The sequence below is a fragment of the Malaclemys terrapin genome, chromosome 7 (assembly GCF_027887155.1).
Source record: "Malaclemys terrapin pileata isolate rMalTer1 chromosome 7, rMalTer1.hap1, whole genome shotgun sequence".
Classification (NCBI taxonomy): domain Eukaryota; kingdom Metazoa; phylum Chordata; order Testudines; family Emydidae; genus Malaclemys; species Malaclemys terrapin.
This window is the reverse complement of record NC_071511.1, coordinates 88,220,978-88,239,302: the sequence shown is the minus strand read 5'-3', so window position 1 is coordinate 88,239,302 and position 18,325 is coordinate 88,220,978. Positions and strand designations below refer to the sequence as shown.

Here is an 18,325-nt window from a genome sequence, read left to right as displayed (position 1 = left end):
GCCCCGCGGGAGCGCGCAGCCCCGGCCCTCAGAGCGCTGCACGTGCGGCGACAGGAGGAGGGGGGAGCTCCTGACTCCCTGCAGAACCCCAGCCCCCGAGCGCTACAGCATAACTCCAGGGAAGGGGGGAGCATGTCTGCCTCACCGTGGAGCCAAACGCTGCCCCGCGGGAGCGCACAGCCTCGGCCCCCAGAGCGCTGCATGCGTGGCAGCATGGCTTGAGGGAAGGCTGGGGAGGGGCCAGCGGCTTGCTGCGTTTGGCCAGGCACTCCGGCCCGGGAGCACGGACCCCATGGCTTGCCATGCCAGGGAGTGGAGCCATTTGCCCAACCCTGCATTAGGGTGTGCCTGGGCACACCCGGCACACCCCATGCGCACGCCTTTGCCAGTGATGTATTACTGTATATTGCTTCCCTGGCTGCTCACATCCATCCCAGCAGTGGTTGTCTTTCAGGGGTGAAGCAACTTCCATATGTATATAGTTTGTAAATGCTTTTGAGATTTGTTGGGATGAAGGTTGCTATATTAATACCTGCTACAGCCCCCGCCCATAAAATGGGGTTGCCAACTTTCTACTCACACAAAACCGAACATCCTTGCCCTGCCCCACCCCTTCTCCAAGGTCCCGCCCCCTGCTCATTCCATCCTCCCCACCCCAGTCGCTTGCTCTCCCCACCTTCACTCACTCACTCACTTTCACCAGCTGGCTCAGGGGGCTGGGATGCAGGAGGAGGTGAGTGCTCCAGCTGGGGGTGCAGGCTCCAAGTTGGCACCAGAAATTAGAAGTTCTGGGCGTGGGCTCCATGTTAACATTGAGGCAGTGGGTTGAGATACGAGAGGGGGTGAGGGCTCCGGCTGGGGGTGTAGACTCTGGGGTGGGGCTTGGGATGAGAGGCTTGGGGTGCAGAAGGGTGGTCCAGGCTGGGATTGAGGAGTTCAGAGGACAGGAGGGGGATCAGGGCTAAGGCAGGGGTGCGGGAGGGGGTGCAGGCTCTGGTCAGCGTTTACCTCAAGCAGCTCTTGGAAGCAGCGGCATGTCACACCTCTGGCTCCTACGCAGAGGTACGGCCAAGTGGCTCTGCGAGCTGCCCCATCTGCAGGTGTCACCCCCGCAGCTCCTATTGGTTGCAGTTCCCCAGCCAATGGGAGCTGCAGAGCTGGAGCATGCAGCTCCCCCTGGCTGCCCCTATGTGTAGGAGTCAGAGTGGGGACATGCTGCTGCTTCTGGGAGCCGCGCAGAGCCACGGGAGGCAGGGAGTCTGCCTTAGCCCTGCTGTGCCGCTGACCGGTGCCACCAGGGTCCCTTTTCGACCGGGCTTTCCAGTCAAAAATAAGACACCTGGCAACCCTACCATAAAAAAGGTAAAACTTTTAGTGCATGTTGTAATAGGAGTTGTGAGATAATGCATAAGGTCTTGCAACAGATGGAGAAGAAAAACTAAAATTCACCATCCAAAGCCAGGGAGCACTGAGACTCTGTCTTCTGGGAATGAAAATGATCAGCGCTAAACTAAAATTGAAGGGAAAATATTGCAGCAAGTCAATACTATTATGGTTTGCCATTTTCATTCAGAAGCTGATTCATACTTGAATTCAAGGGTAAATAAAACTGACAAGTTTGAATTGAAATTCCTATTTGTGTTATAAGTGTATATATATATTATTTCTCTGCATACAATTTCATTGCCTTCTGCAGCTCTTTTTGTGTATCAGCTATATTAATTTTGATAGCACTCTGGAAGTTGTATGTGAGTGACTGATGACTATTAGCAATGGCATCTCACATTCATTCAACTCCAAAGACTAAAAGCTCACAGGCATAGCCCCATAATGGTCTGTCAGGGAACCCAAGCCTGTGGAGATTCCAGCCTTTTGAATGACAAAATTATACTAAACCCCTGACCTCTTCTCTCGATTCCAGGGATTCAGTTTAAAGCTTTAAAGATGCAATGTGCTGTATTTGATCTAAATCTACCTTTGAATTTCTTCTGAATATGCAGTAAAGATAAGGAGCTCATGCAAGCTGTGAGAAAGCCACCACCTGCATAGAGCTCTTCTGTCAGGATACTCATACCTGCCACCCACTTCCTCTCCCCCCCAGCCTGGTCCAAATGTAATCATGGATAAGCTAGAATTGTGACCTCCCCCTCCCCCCAAACAGGGAAGGTTTAGGTCCAAACTAGGTTTGCCTGGAGCTATTCGTATATGGAGGCTGAAATTCAGGGAAGGAAAGGAAAGTGATGAACTGCAAAGTCATATCAGTACTTCCATACTGTGCAGAGGGCATGCTGTTGAGGGGTGAGGTATTTCCTGGCCAATACCAGTTCAGGACAGAGGAAATGGCTGAGCCATTTGAAGTGTATCCAATTACACTATTTTGCAGGTACCAGCCAGTACTCACCAGTCAAGATGCAATGTGCTTGATTTACTAACCTTATACAGACAGCTCAGCCTCCTCCTCCATTTAGTCAGATCAGAAAGGCTCATACAGCTTATCTACACAGGGGCATTCACTCATTGCACCATTTCACTATTTGCCATTGTTGACTTTAGGTAACTTCGCCAGAAAAGACAGTTACCTTTTCCGTAACTGGTGTTCTTTGAGATGTGTTGCTCATGTATATTCCATAATAGGTGTGCGTGCTTGCCACATGTGCCGGAAGTTTTTCCCCTAGCAGTACCCATACGGGAGCGCCCTAGCAACCCCTGGAGTGGCACCTCCATGGTGCAGTAAAAGGGGCATTGCGCACTCCCCCCCATCCTCACTTCCTTCTTGCCAGACAACTCCGACAGAGGGGAAGGAGGGTGGGATGTGGAATAGACATGAGCAACACATCTCAAACACCACCAGTTACGGAAAAGGTAACTGTCTTTTCTCTTCGAGTGCTTGCTCATGTGTATTCCACAATAGATGATTCCAAGCTGTATCTGTTGGAGGTGTGAAGGAGTTCACAAACTCTCGGGATGGAGAATGGCCCTGCCAAACCCAGCGTCCTCCCTGGTCTGAGAGACAATCACATAATGTGAGGTGAAGGTGTGAACTGAAGACCACGTGGCAGCCGTACACATGTCCTGAATAGGGACATGGACCAAAAAGGCAGCTGACGAGGCCTGTGCCCTAGTCAAGTCCGTCTTAACAACTGGTGGTGGAGGGATTCCCGCCAGGTCATAACAGGTACGGATGCACGACGTGACCCAGTTGGAGAGCCGCTAAGTGGAGATCGGTTGACCTTTCATGTGCTCGGCTGAGGTGATGAACAGTGCGAGGACTTTCTGAACAGCTTAGTCCGCTCCAGGTAAAAAGCCAGAGCCCGTCTCACATCCAGCGTGTGGCGGTGGCGCTTCTCACCGGATGCATGGGGCTTGGGGCAGAGGACCGGCAGAAAAATGTCCTGACCCATGTGATAGGCGGAGACCACCTTCAGGAGGAATGAAGGGTGTGGGCGGAGTTGGACCTTATCTTTATGAAACACCATGTACGGGGGCTTGGAGGTCAGGGCCCTGAGCTCCAAGACCTGCCTGGCCAACATGATTGCAACCAGGAAGGCCACCTTCCATGAGAGGTGTAACCAGGAGCACGTGGCTAGCGGCTTAAACGGGGGCCCTGTGAGACGGGCCAACAGCAGGTTTAGGTTCCACTGTGGAACTGGGGACCTAACATATGGGAAGAGATGATCCAACCCCTTAAGGAATCGGCCCATCATAGCCTGGGAGAATACCGTGTGGTCCTGCACCAGCGGATGGAAGGCTGATATGGCCGCCAGGTGCACCTTGACTGACAAGGGTGCCAGGCCCTGGGCTCTAAGGTGAAGGAGCTAGTCCAGAATAAACTGGATTGGGGTGGTCACTGGGGAAACGCCCTGCTCATCCACCCATCTGGAAAACTGAGACCACTTTGCCACGTAGGCTCGGCGTGTGGAGGGCCACCTGCTTTCTAGGAGGACGCACTGAACCCTTTCTGAGCACGTCCTTTCCTCCCTACCTAACCATTGAGCAGCCATGCTGTGAGGTGGAGTGCCACTAGATTGGGGTGGAGGAGGTGGCTCTGATCCTGGGAGAGCAGGTCTGGGCAGGATGGCAACGGCCACGGCGGGGCGACCGCCAGGCCCATGAGGGTCCCGTACCAATGCTGTCTGGGCCATGCCGGGGCAATCAGAAGGACCCGGGCTTTGTCTGTCTATCTTTTCCAGGACCTTGCCGATCAGCAGGAATGGGGGAAAGGCATAGAGAAACTGGCTTGACCAGGACAGGAGGAAGGCATAGGAGAAAGCACCCCGTTCTTGCCCCCCGCTTGGAGCAGAACCAGGGACAGTGATGGTTCTGCCGAGTCGCCAACAGGTCCACCTGGGGAATTCCCCACACTTGGAAAACTCTGTGCACCACCTCTGGGGGGGAGAGACCGCTCGTGTTGAGAGTAGAAGTCCCTGCTCAAGTGATCCGCCCGCGCGTTCCGAGCGCCTGGCAGATGGAAGGCCTGTAGGCAGATGTCGTGGACTACACAAAAGTCCCACAGCCTGAGGGCTTTGCAGCAGAGAATTGGGCCCTGCCTTGCCTGTTGATGTAGAACATCAAGGCCGTATTGTCCATGAGGACCCTGACTACCCCGGCCTCCAGGTGTGAGCAGAAGGCCATGCATGCCAGCCATACCGCCCTGAGCTCCTTGAAGTTTATTTGGAGGGTCAGATCCTGAGCCGACCACAGACCTTGGGTCTGAATGTTCCCCATATGGGCTCCCCATCCCAGGTCTGACGCGTTGGACACCAGTTCCAGCGACAGGGCTCTGACCCTGAATGGGACCCCTTGGAGCATGTTTCTCGGGGAGGACCACCACTGTAGGGAGGTGATCACTGGCTCGGGTACAGTGAGGACTTTGTCCATCTTGTCCCTGGCCTGGGAGAACTCCGAGGCCAACCAGAGCCGGAGGGGCCTCATCCTGAATCTGGTGTGACGGACCACGTACGTGCACACTGATATGTGACCCAAGAGCTGGAGGCACGCTCTGGCTGTTGTCACTGGAAACCTTGTGACCGTGTCAATGAGCCTCTTCAGGGTCTCGAACCTGTCCGGTGGGAAGGATGCTCTGGCTGATGAGGTATCCAGGACTGATCCGATAAACTCTATGCATTGTACCAGGACTAACGTAGACTTGGTGTTGTTTACCAACAGGCCCAAAGTGGTGCACGTGGACAGAAGGAGCGCCACGTGATCCCACACCTGCGATCGGGAGCTGCCCTTGACCAACCAGTCGTCCGGATAGGGGAAGATCTGGACCCCCGAGTGCCTGAGGTAGGCTGCCACCACCGACATACATTTCGTGAATACCCTGGGGACACTGGACAGGCCAAACAGGAGGACTGTAAATTGGTAGTGTGCCTGCCCCACCGTGAAACGGAGGAAGCATCTGTGCCCCTCGAATATATGAATGTGGAAGTATGCGTCCTGCAGATTGAGGGTGGCGTAGCAGTCCCCGGGATCCAGGGAGAGGATGATGGAGGCCAGGGAGACCATGCGGAATTTGAGCTTCACCATGTACTGGTTCAGGCCTCGCAGGTCTAAGATGGGCATGAGCCCCCCCTTTGGCCTTCGGGATAAAGAAATAGTGGGAGTAGTACCCCTTGCATCCCCCGGTACCGATTCCACCACTCCAAGGCCCAGAAGCCGTCCCACCTCCTGCTCGAGCAGAGCCTCGTGCGAGGAGTCCCCCAGGAGGAAGGGTGGGGTGGGGTGTGGTTGGGTGTGGAGGAAGTAAACTGGAGAGTGTAGCCCCAGGAGATGGTGTTGAGGACCCATTGGGCCGAGGTCAACTGTGACAACTCTGGGAGGAAAGCAGACAACTGATTGGGGAAAGGAAACTTTGAGGATGGATCCCTGATGAGAATTGGCAGGGCGCCCCCGGGCTTCCCATCAAAACCGCCTTTTCCCTGCTTGCTTGTCCTTGGACCCAGGCTGGGGGGCAGGCCAAGACTGCTTCTGTGGGTGCCTCTTATAGTCCCACGACTTCTTATATAAGCGGTCTCATATTTTGAATGGGTGGCCTGAGCAGGAGTCTGCTGCGGCTTGAACTTAGGTTTAGCCAGAGCCAGAACATAGAGACCCATAGTCTAGAGAATCGTGCGGGAGTCTTTCAGGCCATGCAGCTTTATATCCGTTTGTTCCACAAACAGAGCTTTGCCGTCAAACGGGAGGTCCTGCAGGGAGGTCTGCGCCTCGCTGGACAGCCCAGAGAGCAGGAGCCATGAAGCCCTTCTCATGGACACCACGGAAGCCATGGATCGCACGGCTGTGTCTACTGCAGCCGAAGTTGCCTGCAGGGTTGCCCTGGCAGCCGCTGTGCCCTCCTCCACCAGTGCTTTGAACTTCTTCCTGTCACGATCCTTGAATTTGGGCAGGGAGCCCCACAGATTGAACTCATACCAGCCCAGGAAAGCCTGGTAGTTTGCCACCCGTAACTGGAAGCTTGAGGATGAATGAATTTTTCTTCCAAACGAGTCCAGCCTCCTTGAATCTTTATTTTTCGGGGTAGGGGCTGGTTGGCCCTGCCGTTCCCTGTGGTTGACTGATTCGACCACCAGGGAGTTAGGAACAGGATGGGTGTATAAGTATTCATGCCCCTTGGCAGGTACAAAATACTTGCGTTCTGCTCTCTTAGAGATAGGGGCCAATGAGGCCGGAGTTTGCCACAGGGCATTTGAAATTTTCGCCACCTCTTCGTGGAGAGGCAAGGCCCTCCTGCCCGGTGCCGAGGACGACAGTACGTTAAACAGGGAGTCCGAGGGCTCCTCCATCTCCTCTGCTTGGAGGTGGAGGCTTGATGCCACCCTTTTTAAGAGTTCTTGGTGGGCCCTAAAGTCCTCCTGTGGGACGGCGGGAGGAGGGGCCGTAATCACCTCATCCGGGGAGGGTGAGGAGGCCGGTGTGGTACTTTGTGTGTCCACCAGCACCAGAGGGTTCACCACCTGGTTGGTCTCCAGGCACGGTGCTGAGGATGTATGTCCCGCCGACTCCTTCCTTGGAGGTCTGGAGAGGGAGGCCGATGGTTCTTCTGAGGCTCCGGCCACCAAGCGAGCCCCCACTGGGGACTGTGTCGGGGGCCACGGTGCTCACTGGTACTATTGGACTGGCCACGGGGCCCGGTGCCACTGCACCTGCTGTGGCACCAGCAGAGCCAGCTGTTTGGCCTGGCTGGCCTGGCCCATTGATGGGCAACTACGAAGGGAGGCTAGGCTGACGTATGACCTGCTGCTGTCCCTGGACCGGGAGGAGTGGTGGCGCCGGGAATGATGCCGACCACGGGACCGCGATCCCGATGTGGAGGACCAGTACCATCAGTAAAGCTGCTCCGCGATCGGCTCCGGTGGGCAGTCCTGCAACAGCGAGACGCCGGCGATCGACAACCAGGGCTGCGGAGGCGGTGCCGTGGCGGGGTTCTGGAGCAGGACAAGGAATGGGAATGACATCAATGTTTTTGCCATGACCGGCTGCAATAGCCCCTCCGAGATGAGGACCTTTGGCGTCGTCTGCCTTGGTCCCGGTGTTCGCTCCTCGAGGCAGAGCAATGCTGAAAGTCTTGGTCAGATAGAACCCAACCAGACAGCCTGGTGGGCGTCGAGGGCGATCCACGTGGACTTTGCCCTGAATGGATGCTGGGCGGTGAACGGCGTCAGGAACGTTCCCTCGACCAGTACCTAGCCAGGGGTGACTGCAGAGATCCCAGCGGCAGCTTGCCTCTGGAGCGCAAGGCTGACATCGGTGGTGCTCCTGGTACTGGCATGGACATAACATCTCGGGCTTCCTGCAGGGCCTCTGGTGTGGAGGGCATCCAGACATCCAGGGAGGCCTGCTCCGAATGGGCCAGGCTACTCCACTCAACTTGAGTCGGAGGCCTAGAGGCCGGTGGGGATCAAGGACTGCCCAACACGGGTCTAGCCTCTGTCCCAGGTTTACTTTGGTGCAGTGGCGAAGAAGGCCTCTTCCTAGCCTTCATGGCGTGCCCCATGGACAGAGAGTAGTGCCGACTAGTGGATGGCGCCGAAGCGTCGCCATGCACCGACACCACAGTGTCCCGGTGCCAACTCAGATCAGCACGTCGGAGCTGGGGTCAGCACCGACTCCATCAGAATAGCCCCGAGTTTAATGTCCCTTTCTCTCTTGGTCCGAGGCTTAAACGACTTGCAAGTATTGCAGCGATCGCTGAGATGGGTTCCCCCCAAACAGCATAAACAGTCCGTGTGAGGATCACTCAACTGGCATAGATCGCCTACAAGTATCACATGACTTAAAACCTGTGGCACGGGGCATGCCCCGGCCCGGGCACTCTAGCTAAACTAAACTAAACTAAACTACAGGTACTACACACTGAATGAACAAGCAGTTTTGGGGACGAGCTACGGCAAAGCTGGAGCAGAGCAGTTCCAAAGCACCTTCACTTGCAGCAAAAAGGAACTAAGGGTGGGGAGAGCGCGCAGCGCCCCTTATACCGCACCATGGAGGCGCCACTCCAAGGGTCGCTAGGGCGTTCCCCTATGGGTACTGCTAGGGGGAAAACTTCCGGCACCAGTGTACATGGTGAGCCTGCACACCTATTGTGGAATACACATGAGCAGTCACTCGAAGAACCACCATCCTTATAACACATGAAAGTTAGATGGAAACACTACACCAGTGGCTGTTTGAGCTAATGAAATCTTTCACTGCAGAAATGATCCTGGAAGGCCTGAGAGCCCCTGGCTGGCAGAAGGTGGAAGAAAAAGCAGATCAGCACTTCCTGATGCAGGGAAGCCATTGAAAGCCTGACACATGCTGTAAGATCCCCATCCGCAGTTAACTGGAGGATGTGTGCTCCAGATAAGCCTGGACATGGTGCCAAGATTAATTGAGTGTGTGTCAAGGACTTCTACTTAGATAGCTCTTGTTTCTGTAAACAAGCTGTCCCAGGACAGAGCACTCATTCAGCACCTAGACTGAATTCACAAGATTTTAAACAGCCCTTCATTTGGCACTACTATGGAACTTAAATCACACACATGTGAAGAAAAAGCAATCTAAATTTAAAGGTCACATTAAGATTAAAAACAAAGTGTTGATGAGGCAGTGCAGTCAGCCTTGAGTTTAGGATGCTTGGGGGGTGGGGGGAGGTGTTATTCCATTCCTCATTTGGCAAATATTCTATTGGAAATTCAATTATACTAATTAGCACCTACACAGCATTCATCCATAAAGATCAAAGCACTTTACAAGGTAAAATAAGCATTATCCCAATTTACAGATGGGGAAACTTGAACTTCCCCAAGATCACAGAGCTAGGCAACAGCAGAACTGGGACTAGAACCTACCTCCTATTTCAGTATCCTGCCCTTTGGATCATGCAGGCAAGGCTACAGACTGGTACCTGCCTCTAATGCTCTAGATTTGGAAACCAAAATTTGCCACCCTTCTTATGTACATCAAAGAATGCTCTGGTCTGGCCTTCTGCACTTAAGGATCTAAAACAAGGATGTCAGTGTGAGATCAGGAATGATTATTTAGGGTGAACTGGCAAGAGTTTTCAGGATTCAGTGGCAACATTGTTTTATGGGAAATGCTTAGCAATGCTCTTTTTAAAAAATTAAGTTTCTAGCTTGCTAGAGAGCAAAATTCATATTAAGGCCACTGGCATACACACTCTAACCACAAATACAGCATGGCTTTCAACTCAAACAAAAATATAAAGAGTTAAATAAGATGATCTAATAGCTCAGTTAGTAGAGGAAATCTAGCAGCTTTATTTGATGGGGTGTGGTACAAGATATCCTGGGACAACAACAGCTTCAGGATCTCTTACCAGACTAGGGCAGTTCTAGCATATTACAGAAGAGACATTGGAGTTCGTATGTTAGAGAAGTGTGAACTGCAAAGGCAGTTGCTTGTTATAAAATGGATGACTAACAGCTGGTCTATGGAACAACATCATTGCTACCTATAAGGAGAGGGGAAAGGTTAGAGGCAACTCTGGATGGACAGACCTCCAGGTTAGGGTCACCCGGGGCAATGCAGAACTTGAATATCACCTCTCTTGTCTAGGGGAGGGGTATAACACTCCACTCCCTAAAAACACACTTTTAAAAAGAACAGTCACATATCTTGGAAGTGATAAGCACACAGCCTATTGTCTCAGCAACTGAGAATGAACTTGGGAGACAAAGGAACAGATGAACTAAGGCAACAGTTCCCATAATTGCAGCTGCTTCCATCTTGCCGGTGACAAATTACACTGGAGCTGGTGCATGCAGTGTTGCATTAGGCAAGGTTGTCTATGCTTAAATTGGTAACAACTAGAAATTTCATTACTACCTGTTTGGCTTTTAAACAGAAGAGAAAATACATGCAAAAAAGTGCCAGGAGCTCTGAGTTTTTTGGCACTTCTCAGACTATAACCTGGTAACGGTACCCTCCTCCATGTGTCAATCAGATGTGCATTTTGGTGGGGCTAATGGGCAGGGAGAATTATTCAGGTAAGGACAACTTGCAGGGAACTGAGACTTACAGGAACACCAGAACAGACAACCAGCCCAGTAGAAGATTGTAGAATCAGTAACTTCACCTCACCTCCTCCCTCCCTCGCTCTGACTCTCCTCTGGAATGATAAAGGAGGTAGGGAAAAGTTCCTTCATGGTATTTCCATGCCCTGCGACTAGGGATTTTAGCTTTTAGTGGCTACCAGAAGTAGACCCAGAATACTTTTGGATGCCACTTCTGCCCAGTTCTTTATGTAAAAGATGTTCCAAATGGGTGTGTCTAGAAGAGGGAAGGGACTAATCTAACTACAGTATTGGAAAAAAGTTGCTGTTACCATACAATTAAACTTTATAAAAATTGATCACAATTACAGATAGGTAAAAACAGACACTTTCAACCTGGTTTTAAATCCTAAAAGGGGCTGTGTGTGAATACTAGCCAATAATTTATTCCACAATCAAACAGGAGAAAATCCTCTGGAACCCAGCGTGTTGAGATTGTAACCAGGATAAACGAAATACCCTGCTAATTATGATCTTAACAAACAGCCATGAATAGCAGGTAAATGTTTGTGTCAAACAAACCAACACAGCCACTAAAGTCTTAAAAGACTTTAAATCTCTGAATGCCCAAATCCAATGAAAAGCCTTTAAAATTAAAAATGCTGGGATAGCTTGAGGTCTAAAGACACAGGTTGCTGCATTCCAGATGAGCTGCACCCTGGATATATTGTTATGCTGGAGTTCCAGCTTGCCAAGATGTCCTCTGATTTCCTCAACCTCTACAGTGACGTATACTGTTCACAACAAAGGTGGTAACATTTGCACAAAGCTTTTACAGAAGCACTATTGATGGATCTCATGTGTGACATAAGATGGTGACAGCTCCATTTGAGTCTGAACAGGAAGGTTGGTGTCTGCATCAAAATGGCCTCAAATGAGATAAGGTCAGGGAAATGCAATTTGAATTAAAAGAAATAAGGGGAAATTAGGAGTTCAGCTGCAGTCTGAGGGACGCTCCCCCCTCAACTGGGGAAAATAAAGTTTTTTAAGAACACTTGAGTTCAAAAACTGAATAGTTATTTATTGTTCCAGAAGTACATTGCTTTATACATATTTCATAAATGATACAGGATTTTACACATGTTCAGTTTTTTTTTTTTTTAAGTAAGGATTTTCTCCATGCCCCTCCCTCACCCCAACACACAGCAAGGTTTCAGCTACAAGACTGTGTTCATTTTCTTTCCCTTTAAAACTCGGCACGCAAACAGGATAAAACAGGTACAAAATAACCCACATAATGTAATTAAAACAAAAAGACAGGGAAAATGTGGGGAGAAAAAATTAGAAACATGCATCCATTCAGTCCAACACGCCACCGAGTGAGGAGAGGCAGCAACAATCCCATCTGTTTTTCCATATCTGCAAGGCACCTGGCATCTTAATATTGGTTTGGTTTTTGTTGTTCTTTTTTAACATGGTTCTCCAAAAACTGGAGCCTCTCATCAAGACACAGTGAGAAGTAAGAATGAACTGTCAAGAGAAACCCCCATCTTTTCTGTGTATTATGTGTGGAGCTTATAAATCAACTAGTTTCAGGCAAGGTGGAGAGCAATGTGTCGGTTTGCCAACCCCAATGTCTTTTTTTAAATGAGAATGGGAGATGCAACTAGCCACCCCTAAGAAATCCTGACCCGTGGCCATCAGAGTTCATTGAAAGCTAGCTAAATAAGGGAGCGGGATAGCAAATCGAAGTGGAATTCTGTATCTTTTGCTACAGGAACCTTGGCCTTCGACAAAGCCTACAGATATGGCAGTGTACCACAAATGAGACCATTTATTCCATTACACAAGCAGTCGAACTTCATCAAATTTAATTATTCCCATTCTGAAACTGCTTGGTTAAGTAAGAGTCATGATTCTGAGTCAATTTCCTAATCCTTGAAACCTTCAAGGTTTGGTCATCCAGGTGGCTACCAGATTTGGGGTGGGAAAGACGAAAACCTTCCTTCCTTAAGACTGAGTATAAAAACTCTCATGCAATGTTGCCATTATTTCTAGAGGTAGCTCTAGAGCACTGGGACACTTCACACTTGAAGACGGTATTAAGGAATAATCCAGAGTGTCCATTATCAAACATTTAGAACAAAGAGTTCCATTTCTGATTTGGATAAAACTCATCAGTGTAACAAACAAGTAATGGAAGAAGTCAGTGAAAGGAGTGGGAGTGGGGGTGGGTAGGGGAAACTCATGATTTTCAGTAGAAAGCAGTCTTGCAGTAACTTTACAAAAAAGACACTAGGTCTGACCAGGACTGTGTGTTAATGGTGATGGAGCTCATTGTCTGTTCACCAGCCATAGCTCCAGATGGCTTGGTTTTTTGGTGCGTTTTGTTATTGAAGTGTGTCAAAAATCAAAAAAGGAAAATTTAAAAGAGCTCAGCAGGCTGCTGGTGCATTATTGAGAGGGAGACCCTGCAAAGCTGGAAGAAGACAGCCCCCCAGCATTACATTCTCATTATGAAAACCCCCAATCTTGTATTTGTACACCATTTTCATCCAGATACAAATGCTTGCATGTGACAATATTTGCCAAGCCCTTTTTGAGGCTAACATTCCACAATGCCCGATCTTCAGATTTCAGAGATTTTTTCCCCCACGGTCCTTTTCTGTTTTAAATTAAAGGTAAAAACCCTCCACCCCCACACTACCTCCCAGCTTTCACCTGCAATGCTTTAATTAAAAAGGCAAGAGCTATGAACAGGTTTTCTTTTTGCTGGGATTCAGACATTCTTTGCTGATCAGTCTTTATCATCGATTTGCTGGACAGGCAGGTGAACCTGCAGTGGGTCTCGAAGTCTCTTAAGATCCAATTCTGCCTAAAAGTAAAGATAAAGTATAAAGAATAGGTTTCTTAAACATCTTCATCAGTGCCTGCCCTCCAACCCCCAGGTGCCAGAAGAGTAAATATCCAAAGAGAAAGTCTTAAAGTCACAGTCTTAGTATCAGCAACAGCTATTCTGGTCATTGTAGTCACTTACTGAAGGTTTTCTACACCTAGAACACTACTCATCTGTTCTGGTATTCAATCATTACAAAATTAACTTAACAGAAGCCAGAATCCATTGAGACAAACTAGTGTCTTAAAAAAACAAACAAAAAAAACAATACAAAAGTCAAGGAACTACCATTGTGTAGTCTTTGCAAAATGACACTCAACAGCTAGAATCTCTTCTGAACAGGGACTGTCATTTTTTCCTAAACCACCTGTAACCTCCTTGGGACAGGTAATGTGCCCTACAATTCTGTTAATAAATCCACTCTCAACACCAATGCTGTTATATAAATTAGTAGTAGCAGCAATAAAAGACATCTGTTTTTTCAAGTTGGCCTGATAGAGGACAATCTGGTACAGCCACAGAGTGAACTGCTCAGACTTGCAGGTTCACCAAGTGGTACAGTCACCCACAGGGGTGGCAGGTTTGTAGAAATTTTGGTGGTGCCCAGAACCCGCCCCTGCCCAAACTCCACCCCCCAAACTCCGCCCCCCACCTGCCCAAGGCTCTGGGAGGGAGTTTGGGTGGGGAAGGAGGTCTGGGGTGCAGGCCCTAGGCTGGGACAGGGGATTGGGGTGCAGGCTCTGGGAGGGAGTTTGGGGATGGGAGGGGGTGCGTAGGGAGGGGGTGCAGGTTCTGGGAGGGAGTTTGGGGATGGGAGGGGATGAGGGCTGTGGCTGCAGATGAGGGATTTGGGGTGCAGGAGGGGCTCAGAGTGAGATTAGGGGTGTAGGGGGTGAGGGCTCTGTCTGGGGCTGGGAATGAGGGATTTGGGATGTGGGAGGGGCTCTGGGTGAGAGTAGGAGTGTGAGGGGGAGGGCTCTGTCTGGGGCTGCGGTATTTGTAGTGTTAGAGAGGCTCAGGGCTGGGGCAGAGGGTTGGAGTACAGGGGGATGAGGGCTCTGGTTGGGGCTGGGGATAAGGTGTTTGGGGTGCTGGAAGGGCTCGGGCAGAGGGTTAGGGTGCGGGGGAATGAGGGCTCTGTCTGGGACTGGAGATGAGGTGTTTGGTGTGTTGAAGGGAATCAGGGCTAGGGTAGCGGGTTGAGGGTGCGGGGGGCTGAAAGCTCTGGCTGGGGGTGGGGGGTGTGGGGTGGGGCAGGGCTGGGGATGAGTTTGGGGTGCAGGCAGGCTGCTCTGGGACAGGAGCCAGAGAGGAGGACTCCCTCCAGCCCTTTCCCTGCCAGCAGCAGCGAGCTCTGGGGGAGGAGCCCCCCTTTTCTGCCCCCCCCTCCCCCCGCAGCACACTCACCCCTACCCCTGTCACTGCATGTGCTCCTAGGGCCTCTCTCAGATCCAGGAATCTCCCTCGCCTCCTCTGTGGTGGGTGCCAGGGGGTGCTGCATGCGCCTCCTCCCCTGCTGTTGCCCCTGACTGTAGCCTCACTGGGGGTGAGGGATGGGGCTGCCTCCTTGCCCAGCATGGGGCAGGAGTGGTGACCGTGGGCAGGGGGCCCCCTGTGCTGGTGGAGGGTCCCGCCGGAAAAGGGAAGGGCAGACTCAGAGTCAGTCTGCCCTGGCAGTGGAGATGGGGGGCACTAGGACCCTGCAGCAACTGCTGCTGCAGGGAAGCAGCATGAAGCTGCACAGAAGAGACAGTGACTCGCTGCTCCAGGTCCCTGGAAGGCAAGAGGGGGCCAGGGGACACTCAGGGGAGGGATGGGAGGGTGGCAGGTGGGACTGGTGGGGGGACACCCAGCCCCAAATATTGGTGGAGCTGGGCTCCTGGGCTCTGAATATTGCTGGTGCCTGAGCACCACGTGGGTATAGAACTCGCCACCTATGGTCACCCAGTAGCACTCATGGAATTACATAAGAGTGGTAAGGAAAGCAAGAACCTATAATCATCAGGCCACATACTGAAAGTCATTGCAGCAGAAAACAACCGTTGCCTACTATACAGGGCTCTTGATGATCAAGACACACCCAGGGAGACATGAACTGAGTGGATGAAAAGTCTTCACCTCTTAGTAGATCCATAGTGTGTAGGTGAACAGAAGCAGAGAAAGGAGGAAATCTAGACTCAGACCCTCTGAGGCATGAAGTGCTCCAACCATCTCTAAAAAGATGCAAGGTTTGCCAATAGTTTCTCAGAAGCCCTTACAGATACATGGCTCCTTTTTCAGACTCCATCTTTGAACAGCAGTTGCACCTGTTTCCTTACGCATAGCGCATGCCAAAATACTAAACCCAACTAACGGTTTATTGATGGCTGCGACAAGAAAGTAGACTGGAAACCCAAATTAAGACAGAGACTATCATTCTACTTTCACTTGAAATGCACCCATCAATAATGGTTAAAAACACAAATGGGGGATGAGTTCTTTCGTTTTTACTCCGGCAAAACCTTGAATTACCTGAGCAATTGCATCCTTGAGTTGATTGTATTTCTCTAGGTCAAAACGTGTCTTTTTGGCTCCTTTATGGAAAAATAATAAGTACTGTCTGTCCCTGGCATCTGGGTAAACATACTCCTGGAGAGAAAGAGAGGGGAGCAGAGCCAGGGGATGAGAGGCAGAGATAAGAATTAAAATTCCAACCACAGGCTGCTACTAGCTCAGCATACATTAGATGTGCTTTTTGGGGAGGAGGGGCTGAATGGTTACTGGTGATTTAAGTGTGGGTTTGCTTGCTAAATGCAAGCAGTCACTCCACTTCTCCAACACTTACCTGTCTCTGAACCTCAATCCTGACTTGCAGTAGCCCCCCATATGCCCTAAATTTGGGACTCTTTTGAGAAGGAAGAGTTAAGTGTGCCAAACCATCAAACTGTGGGATTATTCTGGGATGCTGGCATATGCGCATGTGATGGGGTGTGCTCCCCCACACTGGCCATGCAAAAGCTGAATTAGGCCCAGATGGGCCCAATCAACTAATTAGGCTGCAAAGGGGAGCTTTAGGCTAGAGACAGGTAATTAGAGAGAAGTTCACCAGCTAGGGTGACCAGATAGCAAGTGTAAAAAATCGGGACAGGGGATGGGGGGTAATAGGTGCCTATATAAGAAAAAGCCCTGTTCATGTACTGCAAGGGGACAGTGCTGCAAACTTCAATGCAGGAGAAGGTAATATCAGGATTGTGCCTGGTACTGATGTGCTCGGTACAGAAGTGAGTAGCACTGAAGACAGCTGTACTAGAGAACCTGGTACCATAATCACTAGTGCTGAAGACCCTTGATTCTGAGCTAATCCCAAATGCCCTGGGCCTTGATATCAATTCTCAAGGCAGTACCAGAGCTCAGATCAGGCCATAGAGCCTCCGTTGAATGAGAAAGGTGAGATGACTTAGATCTCTTCTTACTGGGAATTCCTGTTGGGGATCTGCCCCTGCTTTTCCTTTTTTGTCTGAGGGCTTAGATTTAACAATTCTAGCTGAGTCCAAAGAAGGCATGGTCTTCAAAGACAAAACACGGGAGCTAATGGATGTGGAAGTCACAGGGCACTAATAGACTGAGGTGAAACTTATCCAGAAGATCTGCACTGCCTGGATTGAAGGAATTGAAATTAGAAAGAATTGGGCAGTAAAACCAGGAAAAGAACCAATTGAACACGTTCTTCTAGCTTTCCTTCTGTGCTCTATAAGGTAAGGACCCTCCTTGATCTACAGGAATAAGGTTCCAGGCTGATCTAATTCCAAGTTATTAAAAGCTAGTCACATGCACAGAGAACACCTACTGATAGCTCTGTTTTATCATGGCAGACTAATAGTACTCTCCTCAACCAGCAAGATACTGCCTCAGTTATGAATAGCTAGTGCATATCCAGTAACAGATGAGGGTAATTTTCATGTTCATGCCACCAGTAGTGAATGGGGAAATTTGGTGTGTGTTGGGGGAGAGAAATAAAGGTATCGTGAAAGGGGGCAGGAAGGTGTCCAAAGGGCACGCTTTTCAAAGCTTTGCATAAGCTAAATCTGTCATTAAGACGATGACAACACAGAGGGCAAGTCTTACCTGACGTGTCATTACGAAGTAAGCATACATTGCCATTGCACTACCATAGGTGATAAAGTAGGTGACTGGCTCCATAATGTCCCAAGAGTACTCCCACCAGGTGAGTCGGGCCAGAATCCCAAACTGAGTGGCCATGTAGGCCAGTCCACCCCACAGAACCCAGGTGGTCCTCTTCTCTGCTTTTCTGCTGATTTCCATTCTGACCTGCTGGACACAAACAAACAGTTTTGTATTCTCAATACCTTATGGGGTTGAGACAGTCATTCTGAGATCAGGTAAAAAATAAAGGTATACTTTCTACGAAAGTGGTTAGAGTTTACAGGTGCTTGATTTGAGTGTTATAGTTGATGCAGAAAGAGCTCAGGGAACCCAAAACTAACTCTAGCCTCTTTTGGGTCCACATCTCACATATTTACTTTGCTTAAATTATAGAAACTTAGCCACGGCACCATTTATATTCTTGTCAGAAATGTAGATGACTACGTAGGTATACGATTGTCATCACTATGCTGTTGGTGTGTGCTTTGATCCACTATTTTCAGTCTTTGTCTTTTAATATGTTTTATACTAATGGCTGCTCTGGAGATTGTTACAACTACTTATGATATCTCCTACTTTTACTGTATCAAAATATTGCTTTGAAATCAATATGGTTCAAAATATTTATTAGCCTGTCTTGTTTGCTTTATTTGTGTTTTCTTCTTTTCTCTTATCAAATTAAATAAATAAAATGGTTTAAAAATGAAAACACTTTTTGCAAGAATGTGGGGTCTTGGTGTCTGGGGCCAATTTGGGAAGCCACCACGTTTCAACTCTATGCAGCGATACT

The 18,325-nt window shown here is 49.8% G+C and overlaps 1 protein-coding gene across 2 annotated transcripts in view; it reads right to left on the bottom strand.

The window, feature by feature from the left end:
* Positions 1 to 11,556: 11,556 nt before the first annotated feature.
* Positions 11,557 to 18,325, bottom strand: part of MCU (mitochondrial calcium uniporter) — a 168,412-nt gene continuing 161,643 nt past the window's right edge. The window contains exons 6-8 of one of the 2 annotated variants that reach the window (XM_054035068.1): positions 17,497 to 17,703; positions 15,904 to 16,020; positions 11,557 to 13,371 (exon numbers count right to left, since the gene is read on the bottom strand). In XM_054035068.1, the coding sequence (XP_053891043.1) occupies positions 13,294 to 13,371; positions 15,904 to 16,020; positions 17,497 to 17,703 (402 nt within the window). In that variant the 3' untranslated portion in view covers positions 11,557 to 13,293. The remainder of the gene's footprint in view (positions 13,372 to 15,903; positions 16,021 to 17,496; positions 17,704 to 18,325) is intronic. The other variant, XM_054035069.1, reaches the window with a different exon arrangement.